The following is a 24,586-nucleotide window of genomic DNA, read 5'->3' as shown; positions in this document are numbered from 1 at the left end:
CAGGAGGATCACAAATTTGAGACCAGCCTGAACTACACCTTTGGAACTGGCAGGATGGCTCTGTAGGCAAAGGGGCTTGCTGCCAAGGCTGATGACTTGAGTGTGACCCCAGTGTCTACAAGGTGGAAGGAGAGGACCAGCTTCCACAACGGTCCTCTAATCCACCACACCAATGACAAATGTGTCACACACACACACACACACACACACACACACACACACACACACACAGTTAATAAACATAAAAATACATTTCTAAATTATTTTTAAAACTTCACAAGGACATTTTAATTAATGAAAAAAATTCCTGAATAGATAACCCATATCACAATGTGCCACTCAGACCAAGGAAGACACAGGAAAACAGAGGTACATTCTGTCTGAGGGGTGCTCCTTCCTGGAAGGGTGGACCATGAGTCAATCATTGTGAGGTATGAGGAAGCACTCACGAGAAACACCACATTAAAGACCCTGACCCTTGAAAAACAAAGTGGAAGTACGTGGAAATAAAATGTATAAAACCATATCAATAAAAACAAACGACAGGAAAGTGCCATACATTTCATAGTATTTTTAAATAATTTATGCACATAAGTTTATTCAAATATCACAATTTTATACCATGAGAATGTGTATTTTACAGGTGATTTTTAATTCTTTTACCATTGTTTTATTCTTTTCTAGTGTCTCTTTTTTCTACACTTTTAAAACAGAATTTGTCAGAAGTTAAAAGAGAGAAACACATTCTTCTTAATGAACAATATCACATTTAACTTAAAAGTTACATAACTTGTCTATCCAGAATTGAAGCTGCTGGGGTGCGGGGTGGGGGTCACACTTATTAGTGGTTCCCAAGGTAGCCCTGAGGTCTAAATAGGAAAATATCTTGTATAAACTGTAGCAAAAGTCTCATCTCAAAATAAAACGCTCTGGAATTTACATTACTATATCCATAGTCAACATCTTTACAACATCCAGAAAAGTGGGAGTTTTAGAAATGACAAAGGAAATCGCTTCACACTCAGGAAACAGTTCCAACCAGGAAGGCAGAACCTGACCCCCGGCCATGCAGAAGTCTGCTCCATTCCTCACCCATCGGTCTCCGCTGCTGCAGACGCAGATTCTCACACAACCCAGCACATTCTCTTCTTGCTGTTGTTTGCTCTCTAGAACTATCATTTGGACCAAGAAAATTCATCACAGCAGACTGTGCTGTCACTACACTGGGTTCTCACCATAGCAGGCCCCAAGTTGGGGTGGAGAGGACCGTGGCACCACTTCTGGACACACGTGTCCACTCTCCGTCAAGAGTATTCAGAGTTGCACCATCTTGAACCAGTTTCTAGAACTTTCTAACTGGTGTTAGTTAGGCGCCTGATTACGACTCTCCAAATCTACGAACACAGCCTGCTGCCCTGCCTAGGGTGGCTAGCTTCATTTCTCTCCCATCTACATTTTCTTTTAAAACAACAGAAGTCACATACATCACAGCCAAGAGAATGTTTTCAAAACCAGAACTAGTCAGCCGACCTAATACCGAGGCAGACTGGGATATCCCAAAGCTCCCTTAGATAACATGCTGTTCTAGGGTGTCCACCTGGGTCAAGTCCCACAGAATATACTCCCCCCAAGCAGAAGGGCAGCTATGGGAGGATAGGAGAGCTCTTCCGGGGGGTCCTTTTGGGTCTGAGCCCCTCATGCAACTGAGGTACATCAAAGCCAGAGCTGACCCAGATGTGGCTGGTTATCTGCCCTTAGCCACCTGGGTCAGTACCGTATTCTAACAGGACAGCCTAGGGTGTGAAAACTCCAGCCATGTCAGCTTCCACATTATTTGGGGACTCCAGGTAGACCCTCAGGCCTTGCAATCTGCCTGAAACCACACCTCAAAACAGGTCACAGAGACACTCCCTGGGGGGCCACTGTGAGCCACTGTAGCTAGTACATTTACAAGCACAGACTTCTGGCCCTTCAGTTTGCACATGTCAGTGGTATCATACACGGTCCCCATTAATATAGCCTGCTGCTGAGGGTGGCCGACGCACAATGGTGGCTTCGCCTTTCATTACAGTCTTACTTCAGGCCGGAGCAGTGTGTGAAAACCCCATGTGTAGCATGTAGCATCCAACAGCAACACCTGAAAACCAGCCAAACCAACCCAGCCAGACCAACCCAGGTAGCACTGTTGAGCCTTTAAATAATAATAATAATAATAAATACAATAAAGCCTCCAGAGGAATTTTCAGTCACTTACCTAAAATGTTAAGGAATAAACATGTGACTTCAAGGGCAAAGAAATGAATCATTGACTCGAGTTACATAGATGTCCGGAGCTGGTAATGGTGACTAGGAAGTGGCTTTTCATTCTGTGTGGCTCACTCTACCCTGGTCTGATGGTCCCAGGTATCCTTCTGTTATAAATGTGACTTTGTTGTTTTCTAAGATTCCATCATGGTCAGTGTTCCCTCCTTCATTCTCTAGAAGCCGTGACATTGTTGTCCAGCACGAAGGGACCAACGGCTGGAGGCACAAACCAGAATCCAGACAGTAACCAGCACTGGAGAACTCACGGGGACCCTGCTGGAGTTTCCCAAACACTAGAAGAGAAAAGCCCCCTTACTGTATAGCAGGAGGGAGTTTACAGTGAGAGGCCATCACTCTGAGCAGCATGGGAAATAACTGTTGATGCCTCCAGACTCCTGGGCACTGGAGGCAGCCCCCTTCCCACAAGCCTTGTCTTATCTAGAACAACCTTAGCTCCATTCCAGAGACCTGGTCCCAGCTGCCAGCTGGGAAGGAATGGGACATGGCCTCTTGGCACACCCTCTTTGAGTCTATAAAACCCATTTTCTAGCCAACCTCATGAACCCTCCTTTCCTGATGTGCAAGAGGAGTCAGGGGAATCCAAAGCTGGGCTGGAAAACCCCTGGCCAGTTTGACTTTTTTCGGAGGTATCGGGTGTAGCCCAGCAGCCTGGAAGGGGCTGAGGAAGGTGCGAAGTCCCTCCTGTCACCTGCTGTCCTGCTCCAGGGCAGCAGGCACACTGCCATGGAGGCCACGGTGGACCAAGTGTGCAAGGCGCTGATCCTTCCTGAGGCGCTCTGTGGCCTCCTGTAGAATGACTGTGGATATTTCATCCCTGAAAGCAAGGCAAAAAGACCAGGGGTGCAATGAACAGTTCTGGGGGGTTATGGATTATCCATTTCGGCGTCAGTCACTTCTGCTTATCTGGAGGTAACTGTTAACACAAGGGTCACACCCAGAAGCAGCCACAGCCATATCCACAGCCATTCCCACTGCCGTGGTCCCCATAAATCTCCACTGAGAGACAAGTCCCAAGATCTCACTTAGAAACAGCAGCTCTGACACTATCTTGGAAATATTTCTTCTGTCCAGTTTAATCCTAATTGATTTAAACACCAAAAAGATTTAAAATACACTTCAACTTTTCCCCTAACTCTATTTATGTATAAATCCCTGAGAAGACACCTGTTCACTTGGAATTCACTATTCACAGTTAATACACACAAGAGCAAGCAAATCCCCAGGCCTGCTCCTCTGCTCTCCCAAGTCAGGAGACAACCTGCAAAAACAGGGCCTTTATGGGAGCTCAAGCTGGGTGTCCAGGAAAAGCCCCCTAAAAGCAGTGGGGCTTCCTACAGCCCCTGCTGAGAAGTCACAGTTGCAGTAACTTCAGCAGCCTTCACCTTGGTACTTCCCACTGCACTGGAATACAGCTCCCCCTCGGAAGCAGGGAAATGGAGTAAAACGTTGGTGTGGTACCCTGTGGACAAACAGCATGAGGAACGTGGATTGCAAGCATTTTGGCACTGCCTTGGCTCACAGTGGCGGGGCCCGTGACAAGCTAGCTGGTACTGCAGGTTATATGTATATGACAGGAAGACACACAATGCCAAAGGAGACAGGAAAGATGGCCCCAAAAGATAACTGAGGTTGCTTGTGGTCCTCACAGCCCCCAAGGAGACGTAGCCAATCCAAAGGCTTGGGTCACAAGGGTGAACCCAGCCAACTAACATCAATAGCTGTAGAGGAGGGTCAAGACCCCAGCATTCACCTTGGTACCTTTCTAGGGCTAAAGAGAAACTTACTAAACGTGATTTTTAAACATCGAATGGTGACACCAGTGTTAAACCCACCTGGGAGTAGCCTAAGGTCCTATTTTATGGAGTTTGGGGGAAGGCTAGTGTGAGATCACTCGTTGCTCGATGTCTAATGGTATCAAGGAGGAAAGAATAAAATTAAGCCAGTGCCCCCCCCCCACTCCCTACGTGCACCCACAGTGTGAGACGGACCTCAGCAAAGGGCTTCCAAATCAGTCTGTAATATTCTGAATCTATTGCTTCCAAGTATTTACATTAAATATTCAAATAAAGTGCATGATACAGATACTCTAAGACCCAGCTGGGATTTTTTCAATGGTTTGGAAATGAAAGAAAGAAAGAAAGAAAGAAAGAAAGAAGAGAGAGAGAGAGAGAGAGAGAGAGAGAGAGAGAGAGAGAGAGAGAGAGAGAAAGAAAGAAAGAAAGAAAGAAAGAAAGAAAGAAAGAAAGAAAGAAAGAAAGAAAGAAAGAAAACTTTTACTGACAGGTTGGCACCCAAGGTAAATCCCATCCCCGCCTAAGTCCCCACGTACTGAAAGTTCTACAGAGTTGGTGTGGGAATGAGCTGAACCTTGGGGCTCATCAAAGGGGAACTGTCCGTCAAAACGCACAAGGGACTCTCTGGAGGAGAGGGCCACCATCAGAGTGTGGCTCGCTCCAGGAAAACCTTCCCCAAACCACTGTCCAGCATCCAGTGTGTACCACCTGTTCTGAAGGTCACCTGTCTGCCCCTCAGCGCTTTGCAGCATCCCTTACCCTCGGCAGCTTTGACATTTTTAAGGATATCCATGTTTGGTTTTTTCTGAGCACATATGACGTGGTTTCTACCACTCATTTGTTAAATCTGCCCCCCTTAAATAACTGTTTTCCTCCAATCCTCTGGAAGATGGTCTATCCAAGCCCTTTGCTTTAAATGAGCTTGGTCCTAGTAACATATGCACTCCTGCAATGTGCCCTACGCTTTCAATGATGATGATGACAATGATGACGATAGGAAAAGAATGTAAAAACGAAGCGAAAGCAAGACTTCCATCCCACTTGATCGTTTTGAATAGCAGTCCGTGCCTTCATCAAGTAGAAACAGGCATTTGGCATCACTCAAGTTCAACGGAAAAGCCAGTGCACAGGTGTGTCCACGGGACACGAGAAGGCAAAGGCCAGAACCAAAGGGCAACAGGAGAGAATCCCATGAGTTCTGTGTAACTCACACAGTCATTACAAGTATTTATTGCTAGAGACGGCGTTTTTAAACAAAGGGTCTCCAAACGCAAATATTAAAACTGCCTTAATTACAAAGAGCCTGCCACTCGCAAAATGCTGCAATTTTTCATAAATAACAAAATACAAAAGTATGCGAAAATGCCCTTTGATAAATTAAGTTTTTAAATTCTTAATTGGGGTCCTCTGAGGGGTGACTTCTAGGCAAACTGCCCTTTGGGTGTATAGATTGCTCAGGGAACTAGTTTTAAGCAAAAACCATATATAGTCTTTTCAATTCTGTCTTAGGAGCAATGTGAACCCCCCTTCGTGGGTCTGGGAAAGGAGTACGGCCCAGGCAGAGACTGTGTGATGCAGCATGCACCCCATGGCAGCCTCCCAGCTGGATCCCAGCGCGGCCTCCCCACACCAGGCACACACGCAGTGGGCATCACGGCTCCCTTCACGTCCTTTTCCTCCAGCGTGGCGCCCGCTTTTCCTTCTGAGCCTCTGCCTGGCGTTTCTTCTCCGCCTCCTCCGCCTTCCTCTTCTCCTCCTTGGCCTCCTTGTACCGCCACTTGGGGATCTGCAGGTGGATGCTGTCCTTGGTGTTGCCCTTGGGCGCTGCGCGCTCGGGCTGGAAGGTGGGCGCAGGGGCCTTGGAGATGCGCACTCTGGGGACCACCACACCTGGCCGCACACTGCTCCTCCGCAGCAACTGCAAGGGCAGGAGGCTGGCCTTCCGAGAGACAGGGGCAGGGGTGGATCCTGGGGCCCCAGAGGACTGGGATGACCAGGGGCTGGCTCTGGGACCCTCCAAAGTCTGGACTTGCGGGTCAGAGCCCTCTGCCTTGTAGCTATCCAGAGCACAGGCGTCCCGGTCCCCCCTAGCTGCTAGGATTTCCTGCACTGCCAGGCGTCGTTTCCCCACACAGGGAGGGTTCTCCGGGCACACGGTCTGGCAGACGACAGCAACAGCAGGGCTATAGAGGCTTGTGGTCATCCTGACCATGTGATCAAGGACGCCTCCATCCTCCAGGCTCTGGCCTGAGCGGGAGCTCAGAGTGGTCCGCAGGAACTCAGCGAATCTCTGAAAGCAGTTTTTGGAACCTGGGGGCTTCAAGAGCACCTCAGGGGGAAGCGGCAATTCCGGCTTGTACTTGTCCCCGAACTGCTCTGCGCAGGGTCGCTCCATAAGCCTCTGCATGACACGAACAGCCTCCACTCGGCCAGTGTATGCAGCCCACTCCTGTGGTGACATCCCACGACGGGGATCCCTCGCTTGAACATCTGCCCCTGAAAAACAAAAACATACATGCATCAGTGGGCGGGATGACCAGGATGCTCTTCCACAGGCAAAGAGTGATGGCAGAATTTGGGACAGTCGTGCTGGTTAATTTTATATTCACTTGGTTCAGCCAGAGTACCCAGTGGTCTGACTAAATCCTGAGCTGGGCACAAGCCTAGAGAGATTGGACTCTAAGTCAGAAGGGTTATTTTTCCAAATGTGTGAGCCTCGTCCAATCAGCCGCAGGCTGGAAGAGTAGCCACAGGTTTCCTGGAGCTCCCAGCCTGCATACCCTCTAAAAATTTCAGACTCCCGAATCCCCACGATGGCATAGGACGACTCTTTAAAACGAACCACTTTACTTATGTCCCCTGTGGGCTGTTTCTTTAGAGACTTTCCAGGTACATCCCTATGTTCCTTATACCGGTTACTTCCTGGAAAATCTCTCTTCCATGTCCCCTTCCGCAAAAGACACTGAAGACTTATACCCCAACTCAGCTGAGCTCTGCGTACATGCCAACTTCTGCCTTCTGAAATGGATGCAGAACTGCTGTTCAGTTCATCTTGGTCCAATCTCAGGCCAACGTAATTAAAAATCATGCAGGAGTTCAAGTCCTATGACTCTCTGCTGGCAAAGCATCCAGGAGAACTAGGGCAATTATCTAGTCTGTGAGCTCCCCAGGGACCCAGCCAGCAGCGGCACCTTCATTTGTATCTTACAGAGACCCATGTGTGGGAGACCCATGTGTGGTGGAGCATGGTGGGTGATCAGTTGTTCTGAGCCAGGAGTGTGGGGCTCAGGCACCTCCCTGCCCTGCAGGCCCACAGTAGTCTCGGGGCTGGGAAGAGCACCTCCCTAAGCTCACCTGCTAAAAGCCTCAGTCCCGCGTGCGACGACACATTAAAGAATTCCCGTCTTAGGAAAGTGGCAATTATTTGGAACTGGAATTCAGGAGGAACTCATTAGCTAGAGCACAATTTATAAACTAGGGAAAATGAAAAGGGGGCAGTAAAAATGCCACTGCAAAAATAGATGACACATTAAACCTTAATTAATTGCATGTCACTTTAAAAGGGAACAAACTGCAAAATTAAAACTTTAATGAACACTGCATGAAAGAGACATTTTTCAAATGCTAATGAAAAATGAAAGGAACGGCCGTCCGGAGCATAGCAGTCTTCCTCCTACCTTTTAACATGATCAGAAAGCAAATGCTATAAATCAAGAAGATGAGCCAATCCTTCTACAGCAGCCCTGGACTCCAAGTCACCATGCTCCAAGTTAGTGACCCACTTTCTCAAGAAACTACTGCTAGTTACAACAGCAACTAAACCATGAGTGATGAGTACAGCTGTCCCTGGCCTCCACAAGGGATTGGGCCCAAGACCCCCACTGGATACCAAATTCTGAGGTGGCTTGGGTCCCACATCTAAAATGGTACATTTGCACAGAACCTATGCACATCACCCTATATACTGATACACTGAAACAGCTCCTGATTACCCACAATCCTAACTCAATACAAATGCTCACTATCATTGCTACACTGTGTTTAGGAAATGGCAACAAAAAAGGTCTGTCCATGGAGAGAGAGAGAGAGAGAGAGAGAGAGAGAGAGAGAGAGAGAGAGAGAGAGAGATCTATCAGAGCCAGCTGAACCCACAGATACAGACTCTTAAGACATGGAGCTGGAAGAACTTGTTTCAGTGCTAGGGATTGAACCTAGGACCTTGCACATCCCAGGCAAATGCTCTACCATCCTAGAAGATGATTCACAACGCACTTCATACCGATACCTTTCAAGGAGTAACAAGAGCTTGGGAAATGCTGCTGAACCCATCTCCTTACAGTGGATCACTGGAGTCCCACTTGCAGTCAGCATCACTTCACCCACTGAACAAAACTGGAGATATGACGTGGGTTCTCGCGGTTGTGCCTACTGGCTGCCATGCTGTGCGCTGTAAGTTGCCTACACAAAATGCTCTACTACACTCCAGGAAGCATTATACTCAACTACACACAATGCATCATGGCTGGTCTAACCTAGGGTTGCTCAATGTTGAAAGTACTGGAAATTTCCCACACAGACACACACTAACATGCACACACATATGAATACACACACCAATGTGTACACACGTATGGAAACACACACAGATACACACCAATGTACAAACATGTATGAACACACACCAATGGGCACACATGTATGTATACACACACACACACACGCACGTGATAAGTCTACAGGCTAAAGAGAACTGGTGGACAAAAGAAAACAAGCAGGGTCTGTGACGTCATGGAGCCGAGGTCAACCCTGGGTAGGATCTGCTCATCCCATGGCTTCTAATGAGCTGAGAGAAACAGATGTCTGCCTTCTTTAAATCATCCCCAGGGTGGGAATTTTTTGTTGCTGGAACCACCAAGAGTAAGTGCTGAAGAGAACAGGTGGACCTTCTATCCCTCCGTCTCAGGAACACTCTCCCCTGGGAGGCATGAAGACCCAGGCCCAGAGGGCCTATGAGAGGGAGACGGAGAAGGAAGCAGAATTATGTCACTTCCCTTTTCTCCTGTCCCAGCAGCTACCCTCCCTCCATGTTACCTATCCTACAAAACCCAGCTCAGGCCTCCCTCCTGCACCGCAGACCATCCCTGACATCATCACCATCGAGCCTGCTCTGACCTATAACTCAGGCCCTGAAAGTACAGCCTTGTTATGCAAGGGCCACAACCCAGCAGGGATGGCCAGCCTCCTGTGAGACTCAGCAAGTAGGAACCCGGCACTCCTGGGAAATCAGCAGGATTTCACTGTTCACCTGGGCCCTCAGCTCACCCGGGCCCTCAGCTCACCCGGGCCCTCAGCTCACCCGGGCCCTCAGCTCACCCGGGCCCTCAGCTCACCCGGGCCCTCAGCTCACCTGGGCCTCCAGCTCACGTGGGCCTTCAGCTCACCCAGGCCCTCAGCTCAACCGGGCCTTCAGCTCACGTGGGCCCTCAGCTCACCCGGGCCTCCAGCTCACCTGGGCCCCCAGCTCACCCGGGCCCTCAGCTCACCCGGGCCCTCAGCTCACCCGGGCCCTCAGCTCACCCGGGCCTCCAGCTCACCCGGGCCTCAGCTCACCCGGGCCCTCAGCTCACCCGGGCCCTCAGCTCACCCGGGCCCTCAGCTCACCCGGGCCCTCAGCTCACCCGGGCCCTCAGCTCACCCGGGCCCTCAGCTCACCCGGGCCCTCAGCTCACCCGGGCCCTCAGCTCACCCGGGCCCTCAGCTCACCCGGGCCCTCAGCTCACCCGGGCCCTCAGCTCACCCGGGCCCTCAGCTCACCCGGGCCTTCAGCTGGCATTCCCGGAGTGTCTAAGTCTCTCAGAGGCCAGACTGCAGTCCCGTGGCCACAAGAGAAGATGGTCACTCTCATCTCTCTCCCCACCATGCCCCTTCCTAAGGTCACAGTCTAGAAAAACTACTCCTGGGTCTTTTCCGTGGAGACTCCCTGCTTGTGGGCATCTTTCTGGCTCATAATCTGAACAGGAAATTTCTGTCTTCCTTATAAACTGGAAGCAACTGCTGTGTCGACACAAATCACCTGGTTTCTGAGAAGCGTGCAGTGAGGGCCTGTCTGAGACGAGAGCAAGCACGCAGGGAAGAGTGTCTGTGGTGTACTCCTCATCTCTTTTTCTCTCGCTTCCATTCCCCAGGACCACAGGAGGACGCTAGACTCAGGCTGCAGCAATTACATCACACCTCAGGAAAAAAGTGAGCTCTGTTAAGCAAGTCTGGAACCTGGCAGGAGACAGAGAGAGACAGAGACGAGAGAGAGACAGAGACAGAGACAGAGACGAGAGAGAGAGAGAGAGAGAGAGAGAGAGAGAGAGAGAGAAAGAAAAGAAAAGAAAAGAAAAGAAAAGAAAAGAAAAGAAAAGAAAAGAAAAGAAAAGAAAATCACATCGTTGACACAGCTCCTCAGAGCCACTTACGGAAATAGACCTGTCACTTTGGTGCATTAATATTCCACCGGGTTAACAAGGTGCTGCATGTCCCTTTCGATTCTTATCAGAATGGCTGACAGTATCAGGGAGCCCGATCCAAACAGCCACCAGGTCGGTTTGCAGAACTGGCTGCATTTGCCATTAAATTCAGAGTTCCGATAATCCTAGCATTATTTTACTCTACCTGACAAGGCAGAGAAGGGCTGACACGTGCCTGCGTGTTGCCGACTGTGGAAAAATCTAAAGGGTTCAGGGGGGTCAGCCAATTCAATCATTCATCATTCTAGGTGAAGTGGTTCCAACCGAACGTAATAAAATTGCAAGTCAGAAACTCAAATCTGGTGTTAAAAGCACTCAGGAACTGAGAAGTCCTGCATTCTAAAAAAAAAAATGGATTGAGATACACGTGTTTTACACTAATACGTAGTACTGCGTGTGCCTTTTGCTTTTATGATAATCACAGATGACCATTCCGGAGTCGACTATTGAATCACTGTCCTCCAGCATACATCAGTGCACTCTATGCTGAGGGGTCAAGTTCAAGAAAAGCACAGGCACCTGGTACCTATGAATACCTCCATTTTCTTAATGCTATTGTATTTAAATGGAAATGAGAAATCAAAACAGCGGTGTAAACTTTTAAAATATCTCACCGGGCAGCCTTACTGCTGCTGCCTAACAAACCCAGGGAGGCCATTCACTTACACCCTGGTTTCTTTTAAAACACAGCTACTCTGAAATGAAAATGAAGCTCAGGTTCCTGATAATTATAAGCTAAGAAGACAGGTGTAACCTAGAATGTTCTAGAGGCTAAGTGCTCCCATCAAAGCTTCTTAGGGAGCTCAAATGCACCCTCTAAAGGAGGTGTAGTCTGGAGCAGAGCAGACCAGGAAGGAGGACTGTGTCCAGAAAGGTCTCTTCCTTTTTTTTTTTTTTTTTTTTTTTTTTTTTTTTTTTTTTTTTTTGGTTTTTTGAGACAGGGTTTCTCTGTGTAGCTTTGCGCCTTTCCTGGAACTCACTTGGTAGCCCAGGTTGGCCTCGAACTCACAGAGATCCGCCTGGCTCTGCCTCCCGAGTGCTGGGATTAAAGGTGTGCGCCACCACCGCCCGGCTTCTTCTTCCTTTTTTTATCATATCACTTCAATTAATTATATCTGTGGCTCTTAGTAGGAGACAATCACATTCCTAGGGGTCATTTGGCAATATTTGCAGGCATTTTGGGGTGTCCCAACTGGAGGGTACTCCAGTCATCTGGCAAGTGGAAGCCACAGAAGCTGCTAATGCCCTACATTGGCAAGATGACCTCCACAAAGATTGAGCTAGCTCCACATGTCACTAATGTCAAGAAGTTATATATTTATTAGCACAGATACCTCATCTGACAAGGGTAATTTCCAAGGAGAAAAATATACTCTGTTTTTCAGGCATTCACAAGAAACTCCTGATCCCGTAAATGTATCAATAATGAAAGCTGATTGTAACCAGCACGTACTGACAACTTCCTCCAAGGTCGCACCCTCTCCTCATATGAACAAAATCCCACCTACAGGGTACTGTATCCCACCCTGTGATAAGGCTGTCATCAGTCCTTTGTCACTGTGTGAGGCCCAGAGAGGTAAGTGACCGGTCCACGTATTGGAAAGTAGCAGGCCGCACAGGAAACTGTACTGGATTTGGGCTGGTTTCTCCTGCACTCTGAAGAACACAGCCGACCATGACGTGCACGCCCGATGATTATGCTAGACTTCAGTGGAGAGGGGAGAAGCTCGCAGTGGTGGTGGGGGGTCAGTGGGGAAGAGTTAAGTCTGTAGACCGTACGTCAAATGTGTAAGCAAACAGCAGGCGTGGGTGGGAAGAGCAATGTTAACACCAAGCCCGAGCGGCCTCATCTTCCAGGGGCCGCGGAAGGCATTTCTGAGAAACTGTAAATGCTGCAGCTGATGCCTGAGACAGCAGGAGACAGAAAAAGACACTACAGGAACAGTGATTTCACCCCCTGCCCAAAAAAGTTGATCATTCAAATTAATTAATTGGGGGAAATGCACTTGATGTGTTGATACCCTAACTTCTGGGTGGAAGAACATAAAGCTTTCAAGATCCACACGTAGTTATAACTAGATCTCGACACGGTAAAAACGGACAAACGGACAGAGCCTCAGATAATCACCATTTAATTAGGAATGACTATTTCTCACTGAAATGAGACAGGAGGGCCTTACCTCTGCGGAAACCGTTATCTAGCTTTTAAAAATTAAATTCGGTTGCATGAAAGGCACAATCGGTGGGATAAATTTTAAACTATACTTTAACATGTATGTGTTTATTGAATGTGTGTATGCACACGTGTACACACATGCCACAGCTGGCATGTGGAGGTCAAAGAACAACCTGCAGGAACCGGTTCTCTTCCACCATATGGGTCCTGGGATCTAATCAGTCCCAGGAGTCAATTCTAATGATGATTTTTTTTCCCCCAAGAATGTTTTTCTATCTCCCAAGCTCCTTTCCTTGCTCATTAAATCTGGGGTGTTTCTCTTAACAGTATTTTCTAAGACATGTAGATTAAAGCAGGAGGAAAGAAAATCCAAGGTTGTGAACCCCACAGCTCCAGACTAATCACAAAGATACCGCACAATGCCAAACCACAAACAACCGGTAAAGACAGAGCAACTGTCACAGACCAGAGGGGATGGAGGACATGGGAACCGCATGTGGGTGCCAGCTGGGGACACAGAGCAGAAATAAGGCATTCATGGAAGGACCGATGTCTAGAACAATGTCACCACCCTTGGGTAATTAGGACCAGAGGAGCCTTGTGATCTGACCTCTGTCCTCAAAAACTCACATGCTGGAACTTTGTACCCGCTGTGACGGTAATATGAGCTAGGGCTGTTAGGACATGGCCTGTCCTGAGAGCAAGGCCCCACATGGGATCAGTGTCCTTTGTAAAGAAAGTCTAATGTGAGACACCTTGACCCTGCTATATGAAGACACAAGGAAGCTTGGATCCTCGCAGACATCACATCTGCTGATGCCTTTATGTCAGGCTTTGCAGCCTCTAGAACTGAGAACAGCACACAGATACTCTTTATAAGCCTCGGCTACATGCTGAGTGGAGAACAAAGATTATTTAAAACAGCCACATGAAGTAACAGCAACACCCTCTGTGGTGTTAGTTGCTAACTCTGAACCCACTCTTATGTGCACTTGACATTTTTTTTCTCTCAATTAATTCTCAAAGAAACCTGCTCATGTTGTTCTAGCAATGATTCTTTCCGGTTCAGGCCAGGAAAAGAACTCAGATCAGTCACAAGGACTGTCATATGGGGGTCCATCAAACATCTATGAAGTGCTATCATATTCATCCTCAGGGAGGAGGGAGAGAAGGAGGAGGACAGGGGAGTATTCGGGATGTCAAGAAGGACATACAGAGTAAGTGCACAGTCATACTGATCCAGCTGCGGCTAAGGATATCCCCATGGAGGCTCTGTCCATCCCAAACCCTGTCCCCATCATCTGGGTCATCTTCAACACTGCGGTCCTCAGGACACAGGCAAGGCCAGAAGGACACTTCTCCTTACGCACATGTGTGCTCAGGTGCCTATGCACATGCACATAAGTAGCTATGCATGTGGAGGCCCAAAGCTGATATCAGAAATCTCCCTTGAGCACCTCCATTCAGCTAGTCTAGCTAGCCAGCTTGGTCCTGAAATCCCCTTAGTGTTAGAATTCCTCGCCACTCCCCAAGCTACGTGACTGCATGTGTGCCATCTGGTAGCCAGGCAAGATGCTTAGTCATCCTAGGGCCTTACATCATACATAATCCATGTGCTGCGTGATCACGTAATTTGCACCCAGCATGGTCATGCAATGTATGCCCATGAGTGGTGTAGCTACATAAGCCCATATGCACATGTGCATTATAGTGGGCTTTGTTGTGCCTCGTGGCTTTTCTCACATAGTAAACAGCACCACGTAATAAATAACATTGCACTGCTTAATAAATAACACTTAGTGTTTTTATCTTCCCAGTGTGGAATTCCAGGCGGGCTGCCATGTCCACTGAGCATTTATGTGGGTTCTTGGAATCCCGATACCAGTCCTCAGGCATGTGGGGCATCAGTCTACCCACTAAGCATCCACCCAGACCCCAGAATATACACTCTTGAAGAATAAATCTGAGCACAGCTAGAGGGTCTATAGACAGACAGAGAGGTGAGGGAGGATGGTAGCAGGGAGCAGTGGGGTTTCGGGGAATGGCAAGTGCTGTCTGTGATTAATCCTCATTGGCCAGCTCTGAAGTCATTTGCTTTTGAGAGATGTAGACAAGATCTCACATATCTCAGGCTATGTAACTGAGGATGGCTTTGAACTCCTTATCCTCCTGCCTCTGCTTCTTGTGTGCTGGGGTTACAGGCATGCATCTCCACACCCAGTTTTGTGCTGTGCTAGGACTGAGTCCCAGGGCACTGTGCGTGCTGGAAAAGCATTCTGCTGCCTGAGCTATATACCCAGCTCACTTTTGCCTTTTCAAAGAAACTCAAAGGATGACAGCCATACAGCTCAGGAAAAAAATAAATCTATTCCTCACTGCCACGGTTTCTGTAAGCGGCATGGGTCTACTTAAGATGCATTCTTTAAAAGAGCCCCCCCCGGCATGTCTAGAGCCTGGAGACCACACAGGACAGGCGGACTTACCTGCCAGCATCAGGGCGCGCACACACTCCGTTCGGCCCTGCATGGCTGCTTTCATGAGGGCTGTGAAGCCGAATACGTTCCTCCTTTCTAGGTCCAGACCAGGGAAATAATTCAGCAAGTAGTTGGTGATGGTGGCATGCCCTGAAAGAGAATGATACACGCATGTAGACTCACGTACCCACAGAGCTGATCACTTCTATGTGGCAGAGAAAGACAGACACTGTTCATCACCAAACTGTGTTGGCTGTCACCTGTGTGTGTGCTCTTTCAATCCCGACACAATTCTCCCGGACACAGGGGGCAGGGGGCAGAGGAAAGCGGGAGACACTACTCGGAACACACAGTGCGGTTCATCTCTGGCCCTTCTGTCTCTCTCAGGTGAGGCAGGGGCACAGGCAGGCGGCACTGCCACATGGGGAGAGTGAGTCCACTTCCCCACAGGCAGGGTGTAGTCAACTCCCAGCAGGAGTCGCTCGGGCAAACAGAAGCCAGGCAGCAAAGGAGCCTGGGAAACATTTCCAAGTATGGAGCTTCAGTGGAGACACACACCGAAGCAAGAATGTGTCTTAATTCATGCTGGGCACCTCCGGTTACCACTTAAAACATGTTGTATTTCTCCCTCCCTTTATCTCTCCCAACTCCTGCTCCACACCACCTCATGTGCATGCACATGAACACACACACACACACACACACACACACACACACACGGCCATAAAACCTGAGCAGGGGAAAACCCACATTTAACAACACTGATCTTCCCTTGTTCCTCACAAACAGAACATGGTTTCTGCTCATTCCCAGGGCTTTTAAATGCCAGGCACTCGCATTAGGGGCCTCTTAGCCGGCAGGAGACCAGTTGCCCGCCTAGCAGAGATGGCGGCTGAGTCTACCGCCCCAGCCACTCCTCGGCCACCTAAACCACCTTCCCTAGTCCTTCTGTGATTTGTTCCTCCCCACCCGCCCTCCGTGATCAAAACCAGGGCCCCAGTTACAGCAGCCGTGTCACTGGAGCTGGATAACCATATGGGGCTGGCTTGCACACTACAATTTGGCAAGCAGTCTTCTTGGCCTGTACCCCTAGAACACAAGAGCAACCAAACACCACTCCTCCCCCAGCCCTTGACAACCAAGAAAGTATCTAGACATGACCTCCTGCTCCCCGAAGGGGGCTATGCAAGATCATTTCCATTGTTCTCACTATTTCAGGACCATCCACATGGGACAAAAAGACAATTTCCTTTGCCCACTTCCCGGTGTTTAAATGCACCCCTCCCCTGTAGCTTCTCTCTCCATCCTGACCCTGCAGAAGATGGCCAGCAAGCCTTGGGCAATGAGAGACTGCAGAAGTCCCTCTTCCTCTGCCCTGGGGGAAGGTTCTGGGTGCCCAGAGCCATCCCAATCTTACACAGGTCAGGCTGTCTCAGTCTCCCTGCGCAATCCCACTCTACCCATGCTCCTTTCAACTCCACTGTCAGACCCACAGGTACAGGGCCTCAGGGGCGTCCCCACCCTCTCTGGACTTCACAGCACCCTCCCCTTTACCTTTACAATGTAGGGAAGTCAGATCCCTTTGGCCCAGAGTTCCCTTCCCAGCATGATTCCGGGGCAGAGGTTGAATGGGTGGTACGACCTAGGACCTTGGACCAAGGAACCCTTTGGGGGCTTGGGGGCTTGGGGGCTCTCCTGCTTGCCGCAGACTGAGAAGTCTAAAGCTGGTGGCAGCTCGGAGAATCTGTCTCCCTGCTGTGGCTGGCAATCCCAGCCAAGCTGGTTTCAGGATGGAGGCAGAAAGTAGAGGGGGCACATATGTCCTCGGCCTTCACCCCCCTTCCCAGTCCTTCCACTGTGTGAGCACAACATTAAATCTACCCAGCCACACCCAAGTGACACAGATATCCAGGATGGACCCTCTGCGATCCCTTGAGAAGGACATTTTGTACTCCAGGCTGCTGTCCATGCTGTCCAAATTGAATCCTTGACCTGTCACCCACTTCAAAGTTAAAAATAAACAAGCCACATAAACTAGCATTCTGATTCTTAAGAAGCAGGGCTATGGCTTACCACCGAACTCAGCCACGGCTGTGAAAAGGTGGGTCAGCGCCTTGCTGACTGTTACGAAGCCAAGGAGACCAGGCTGGGACTCCAGGCTACATAACACACAGGTTCCAACCTGCAATGGTGCTTTTTGGACTCACTGACTACCCGGCCTCCTCTGTGTGAGGGGGTCAGGATGAGGCTGGGGGTCAAGAGACCATGGTGCCTCGATAGTTCCAGAGCTGGTGGGGTAGTCGACCTTTGCTCTCAAGTCAGCTTGTGTTCCGCTTGGACACGTGCTGCACCAGTCCGGTTTAGACCGGTCTCGGCGAAACGAATTGCGACTTGTTTCAATCTTTTCCTTTAAAAAATGTGACACTGCATGTCACAATTTGCAGCAGGTGTTGTTTGTGTACACACACACACACACACACACACACACACACACACACACCACATCCTTGGCAAGTTGAATGGGCAGAGAGAAGAAACCAGAAAATCTCTAAAGCAAACTGCCCACTGTACAGATATTGTATGTATATTGTGGGATGTATGGGAATCCTGCATCCTGACTGCAGTCTGGAACTCTGATGATCCAACAGTCACTCCTCTTCCCCAGGCTTTTCCAGAAGGGAGAACAGCGCCCCGACCATGTAGATGGCTGTGTTCAGTAGACACTAAAGACTGTGTAAACATTAACTATTCTCCTTAACAAGCAGGGCAAGTGGAGACTGGGGTGGAGTGGGGTGTAGCTCACGGATGGAGCAATCCAACACTTGACAGCCATGGTAGAGGTCCTGCTTTAATCCCCCAGGAGGATCCAAGACAGGTAAACAACATGTGCTCGCTCGCTCGTGCTTGCGCTCTCTCTCTTGCTCTCTCTCTCTCTCTCTCTGTGTGTGTGTGTGTGTGTGTGTGACTCCCTACCTCCCCGCAGTGAGCCTTGCCCTGCCCAAGAAAAGGGCCCAAGTGGTGCCCAACATAACTAAGAGGTCACCACTATACTTAAGAGAGCTTGCTCTAGAAATACTAGAGCTCAATTCCCAGACCTGCCCCTCAAAACCCCAAGTGGTCCGAGAAGGGGACCAGTTTTTCTGTGTCTAGAAAATAGGGAGACAGTACCACGCACAATGACAAAAGGCACAGCCATGGAGGTGTGCAGAAGGTTCCCAGCAAAACAAGGCAAACACAATGTTTCTGGTGCACACCTATACCCCAGCATGTGCGAGGCAGAGCAGAAGCTCAAGGTCGTCTCAGCTTCGTAACAGGTCTGCAGCTTGTCTGGAATACATGGGACCCTGCCTCAAAAAAGCAAACAACAAACCAACAAAAACCAACCAAACAAAAAAGCAAACCACACATAGAAACTGGAGACCCTGAACAGGCGCTCCACTGTCACCAGGCAGAAAGTGACTCCTTACTCCTGACTTGAGGGCTGAGCCTGGAGATGTCTCTCCAGAGCATACAGAACACGGGAGAGGGGAGTAGGGAGGGGAACTTCATGGTGGAGAAATGCCACCACTCCTGAGCCAGGTGACCAGAGTTGTGCTTGTAGCACATGCCCTTTGAAGATGGGATGAGGTGGCCCTGTGCACTCTGATCCTACAAAACACTCCTAGCTGCAATCCAGTCACCAGGAAAGTACCTGACATGGCTCAAATAAGGGACGTCCTCCAATACACCAGAACCTGTGTGCAAATCTATCAGGATCATCAAACACCAGGGCAGGCCGAGCAAGTGTCACAACCAAGGAGCCCAGAGACACAGAAATGCAACATGGAATCCCAGGTGGATGGGAACAGAAAAAGGACATTAGAGGCCAAGTGTGGTGGCACATGCCTGTAATCTTAGCATTGAAGAGGCTGAGGCAGGAGGATTGATGCAAGTTTCAGGCTAGTCTATATAGCAAGCTCCAGGACAGCCAGGGCTACATAGCAAAACCCTGTCTTGGAAGGGGGTTGGGGGCAGGGATGACAGTAGGGACCATTCAACAAAGAAGGGATTTAGTCACTAACTGCCCAGCTTAGTTTTATGACAATTTGACACAAACTAGGAGTCATCTTGGAAGAGGGACTCTTAATTGAGGAAACACCCCTATAAGATTGGCTTGTAGACTATTCTGTGGGCCATTTTCTTGATTAGTGGTTGATGTGGAAGCTCCCACCTCACTGTGGGTGGTGCCACTCCTGGACAAATGGTCCTGGGTGTACAAGAAAGCAGGCTGAGTAAGCTATGAGGATCAAGCAGTGTTCCTCTGTCGTTTCTGGCTCTGTTCCTGCTGTCAGGTTCCTGCCTTGAGTTCCTGCCCAGGCTTCTCTCAATGGACTGTGACCTGGATATGTAAGCAGATGAAATCCTTTCTTCACCAAGTTGCTTTTGGTCATGGTGTTTTATCACAGCAATAGAAACGTAACTAAGACATTCACAGTGTGTAAATATTGGCTCACTCACTCTGTCAATCACATTTAATGCAAGATCTTAACAGGAAACTGGGCGAGTAGTGTGCAGAAATTCTCTGTGAAGTCTGCTGTCTTTTTATTAAATCCAAACTCGTCTAAAATTGGAAGTTTATTTTAAATTAATCAAGGGAACACGGTCTGAGCTATTGTTTTGGATGTGAGGCAGGAATAGCAATTGTGGCTGCTGCCTGGTGTGGATCCTCTTTTGCAAGACGAACGAGTGATAATGCCACATGATATAATGCAGATTAATATAAATGGGTTAATTTAAGTTGGAGGAGCTAGTTAGGAACAAGCCTAAGCTATCGGCCGAGCTTTCATAATTAATAAGAAGTCTCTGTGTCATTTTTTTATGAGCTAGCGGCCCAACAGAAAGTCTAACAACACTTGTCCAGGAAGCTGTGCTGTACATAGGATGAGGTCTGGACCATCAGGAAAGGAATAGAGAGTGGAAGATGATTGAGAGCACTCCTGAGAACTGAGTGGGCAGGTCTCTGTGCAATACAAGGAGACATGTCAACCCACCTCCTCCACCACCCCACCCCCGTGCTCAGGTCTAGACAGACAGGAACAGCATCTCCACATGAGCAGGTAGATTAATGGGCTCGTCTTGGCTCAAGTCTGTGTGTCCTGGCCAACTACCTCCAAACTACATTTGGGAAAATTCCACCTCTGTGTGTGTGTGTGTGTGTGTGTGTGTGTGTGTGTGTGTGTGTGTGTGTGTGTATACATGTTACATGTGCAGGTGCACCAGAATGTGCATGTGGGTGCACATGAGAAGCCCAGGAGGAAATATTGAGTATCTTCCTCAGCCATCTCCATCTTAGGAGACAGGGTCTCTCACAGAACCTGGCACTCATCAATTTAGCTACACGGGCTGGCCAAGAAACCTCCTGTCTCCATGTCCCCAGAACTGGGGCTGCAGACATGCACTGCCACACCTGCTCTTTTCACGTGGGTTCTGTGGCTCTGAACTCAGGTCCTCCTGCACTTACAGACTGAGCATCTCTGGAGCCCAGAACTATTAACTGTCTAAGTCAGCTGCTCTGTCCCAAGACGACTCACCTCCTACTTCACAGGGGACATGAACCACAGGAAGGGAACCCCTCACTTTCCCCACATCACCCCCAAAACATCCCCATATTCACAAACAGTCTCTGCTCCCTCTCTCCTACTGAAAACTCAGATGACCCTGTTCCTATTAAAGTTGCCAAGGCCCCCCACCAACACTATGATAATAACTATATTTTCTTCTTTTCCCATGTGTATTTGTATGTGGTAAATGAGTATATGCAGCTATGTATGTGGTGGTGTGATGGTGTGTGCATGTGTGGGCATACATGTAGACACCCAAGGTTAAAGCGACATTGGAAGTCTTCCTCAATCACCTTCCACCTTATGTCCTTAGATCTCTCAGTTGGATCCAGAGCTCACTGATTCAGCTAACTGACTGCTCCAGAGACCCCATTCTCTGCCTTCTGAGCAGAGACTTACAGGTGGATCATCACACCTACACAGCATTTACGTGCATTCTGGGGATCCAAACGCTGGTCCCCACACTTGCTCAACCGACACTTGAACAACTGAATCGTCTCTCTCAGCAAAAACAACATTCATCAAAGATGCCACCTTCCCAACTCTACAGTAGTGCCAACAGCCATGACCGGAATAACGTAATAACTAATGATGCCAACCTGTCATCTTACACCTCCTGGGCGTGACAGCCATCTGTGCCCACTCTCCTGGAATATCGTGCCATCCTTTGCCTCTGCTCATCAATCACACCCTCTTTGCGACACGCTCCCATGACCTCACCCTGCCCCTTGCCGTGTGACATCATGGCTCCTGTGTCACAAGGAGCTCGGCTCCATGGGACATGTGTAGGTAGGAAGCCAGCAGAATGTACTAACCCAGACTCTCTCATGTTGGGGCCTCAGCTCTCCCCCTAAGAAGATCATTCTCCAGCTGGCTCATTGCTCCCACAAGGAGCATGACAAGAAATGCTAGTAAAACAGATGCCCTAGGAAAAGTGTCCAAGAACAGGGTCCCTAGTTTAACCATAGGTGTGAGCCATAAAATCAAGACCTGTGGATCTCCAGCCTGCACACAGAGGCGTGCAGTAATAATGTCCGAAACTTGACTCCGCAGGGGCAGAGGGTCACCCAGCAGTGGCTGGCTGGCATGCATGCTCAAGGCTCTCATCTTTCTGTGGCTAGGGAGATGGCTCCACTGTTCTTACAGGGGAACCTGAGTTCAGTTCCCAGCACCTATGTCCAGTGACCCACATCCACTTGTAACTCCTGTTCCATGGGATCTAATGCCCTCTTCTGGCCTCCTCGGGCACCTGCACTCGTGTGCACAGATACACGCACACGCATAATTAAAAGTAGAAGACATGTATTTCCAACAATAGCCCCGTGGGCTGTCTTCACACACAGTCACCCGCCATTAGTCACTGCACGCCTTTCAGTCCCGTGCTCACCTGATACTGACACACTGACACTCTGACTGAACCTTCCCAACAGTTCTCCATCAACACCACCTTGCGATGAATTCAACGGCTGGTCATTCCGCTACTCGACACCCCCGCAGCACGGACCACTTCCCCTGCCTCATTCACAGAACTGTCTCCCCAGAATCCTCCAGTGCTCACCCTCTGACCTCCCCCCCCCCACATCTCTCTGCTTTTCTTGTTCCTGAAAAGCTGCTGCTCCTTGGGTGACGGACAAGCCCTCTCCTCACCCCCCCCCCACGTTCTCCTTGCTCTCCTCTCCTCATCCCCCACGCTCTCCTTCCGTCATCCATGCACTCAGTTATTATCTCTAAATCTTCACTCACCCACATCTACTTCTGTCCTTCTTTTAGTTTCTCACCTAAATATCTGTCTACTGGGTATTTATCCTGGGGGTCCCACAACTAAGCCAAAACCACTGCATCAAACCCCCAAACACCTTCCCTTCTGACCCACTCCTCTCCCCCCAGTACTGATGGATAGCACCAGACATCTAAGCCAGAAGTCTGGGCTTCGTCCCAAACCCTCCCCATCTCCCACACGCCACCAGTCAGGAGATGCTGCCAATCTCCCCTCTTCCCTGTCTTCCAGCATGTCCTATCCTAGCTTCCTCTGGCTCGTGTCTGCCCACTGATCTGGGCTGTGGTACTTCCTTGGGCTGCAGCCTCTCTTATGACTGGCCTCCCTGGCCTCCCTGCCGCCCATCCTCCACCTAGAGCATGTGTGGTCCAGGAAGAAGCCGCTCTGACCACAGCAGCCACTCAGAACCCTCAGTGGCTTGTGCAGCTCGGACCACAGTTCACCTCTGTGGTGAGTGCCTCTTCTTCACCCTCTGTCCCCCAACCACAGCCTCTCTCCCCCACCCGGTGACGTCAAGGCTGGCCTCTGTGTTACGGTTTGAGCTTTTTTTCAAGTTTTTGTACACGCATGCGCACACACACACACACACTGAGCACACCCCCGCTCTCACTTTTCTCACCCCTCCCCTTTCCCATTAGTCCTCTCTGTTCCGTTAGAGTAATGGCTCTATTTCCTTCCTAATGCCGTGACCATTTCGTACAGTTCCTTGTGTTGTGCTGACCCCCAGCTGTAAAATTATTTCACAGCTCTTCATAATTATAAGTTTGCTGCTGTTATGAATTGTAAATATCTGATATGCAGGTTAATTGATATTGGACCCCTGTGCGGTCTCAATCCACAGGTTAAGAACCACCTCTTTAGAGTTTTACTTCTACTTTGGTGTTCTCTCTCTCTCTCTTTCTCCCTCTCTCTCTCTCTCTCTCTCTCTCTCTCTCTCTCTCTCTCTCTCTCTCTCTCTGTGTGTGTGTGTGTGTGTACATAATCATGTAGCTGCTATATAGAATAAGGAACATAGTCGAGAAAAGACACACAATATTTGTCTTTCTGGAAACTTTTCTCCAGCCGTATCCATTTTTCTGCCAATAATACAAATTCCTTCTTTATGGCTGAAAAAAATCCATTATGTAGATATACCACATTTCTCTATACAGCCCAGTTGCTGGACACCTAGGTTTGTTCTATAACTTGGCTACTATGAGCAAGGCCACCATAGACACTGGTAAGTAAGCATCCCTGAGATGTCTACAGCTCTCCTGTTCCCCTTGGAACTCTGTCTCTAACCCATGACCTCTGTATACACCCCACCCGGAACATCCAGCCGCCTCCCTTTCCTGGCTACCTGATGGACCGTCCTTTCCCACACTCCTTCTTCCCTGGTTTTGCAACAGGATTTGAGCCCAGTGTGACAAGGTGAGCCACAGCCCTCCAACTGGCTGCAGACTCCAGGCTCAGTGAATAAGAAGGTCAAAACGTGTCCACTTCTCCCTCAGGAGAAGCTCCCTTATCAGACACTTCATGATCTTCAAGCCACGAACCCCATCGTTTAAAATTAAATGGCCACCACAGTAATTAATCACCGACTCATTCAACATTGTCACAAGCACCAATTATGACTGAGTCTTGCTGTCGCTAAGAACAGGGACAGGTGAAAAATGTCTTCCTTTATTCAAAGCTGCTTTAGAAATGGAAATCTGGGTTGTCTATTGTCTTGTCTCGTTCGACTCGCTGTAGTTCTCCAAATCGCCAGTAGAGGGAACTGTTGGCTTTTGAAATTCAGCATCCTACTAGGTGTACAGAGATTGTGGGAATCTGAACTAGCAGAGGGGACATGCCAGAGCTGGAGCAGCAGGGCTGGAGGAAGGCAAGCCTCCCTTCCTGTCTTCCGGGATACAAGAGCAGAGCAGTGGCTGGGGCTGCTCTGCCTGA

At 49.1% G+C, this 24,586-nt stretch overlaps 1 protein-coding gene across 3 annotated transcripts in view; it reads right to left on the bottom strand.

Moving 5' to 3' along the window:
* Positions 1–551: 551 nt before the first annotated feature.
* Positions 552–24,586, bottom strand: part of Ankrd33b (ankyrin repeat domain 33B) — an 82,827-nt gene continuing 58,792 nt past the window's right edge. For 2 of the 3 annotated variants that reach the window (XM_052743016.1, XM_052743017.1), the window contains exons 3-4: positions 15,293–15,433; positions 552–6,614 (exon numbers count right to left, since the gene is read on the bottom strand). In XM_052743016.1, the coding sequence (XP_052598976.1) occupies positions 5,782–6,614; positions 15,293–15,433 (974 nt within the window). In that variant the 3' untranslated portion in view covers positions 552–5,781. Of the gene's footprint in view, positions 6,615–10,191; positions 10,382–15,292; positions 15,434–24,586 lie in introns of all 3 variants that reach the window. The other variant, XR_008219427.1, reaches the window with a different exon arrangement.

Source organism: Peromyscus californicus, unplaced genomic scaffold (assembly GCF_007827085.1).
Source record: "Peromyscus californicus insignis strain IS unplaced genomic scaffold, ASM782708v3 Scaffold_18__1_contigs__length_77618521, whole genome shotgun sequence".
Taxonomy (NCBI): Eukaryota; Metazoa; Chordata; class Mammalia; order Rodentia; family Cricetidae; genus Peromyscus; species Peromyscus californicus.
This window is presented reverse-complemented; position numbering and strand designations above follow the sequence as displayed.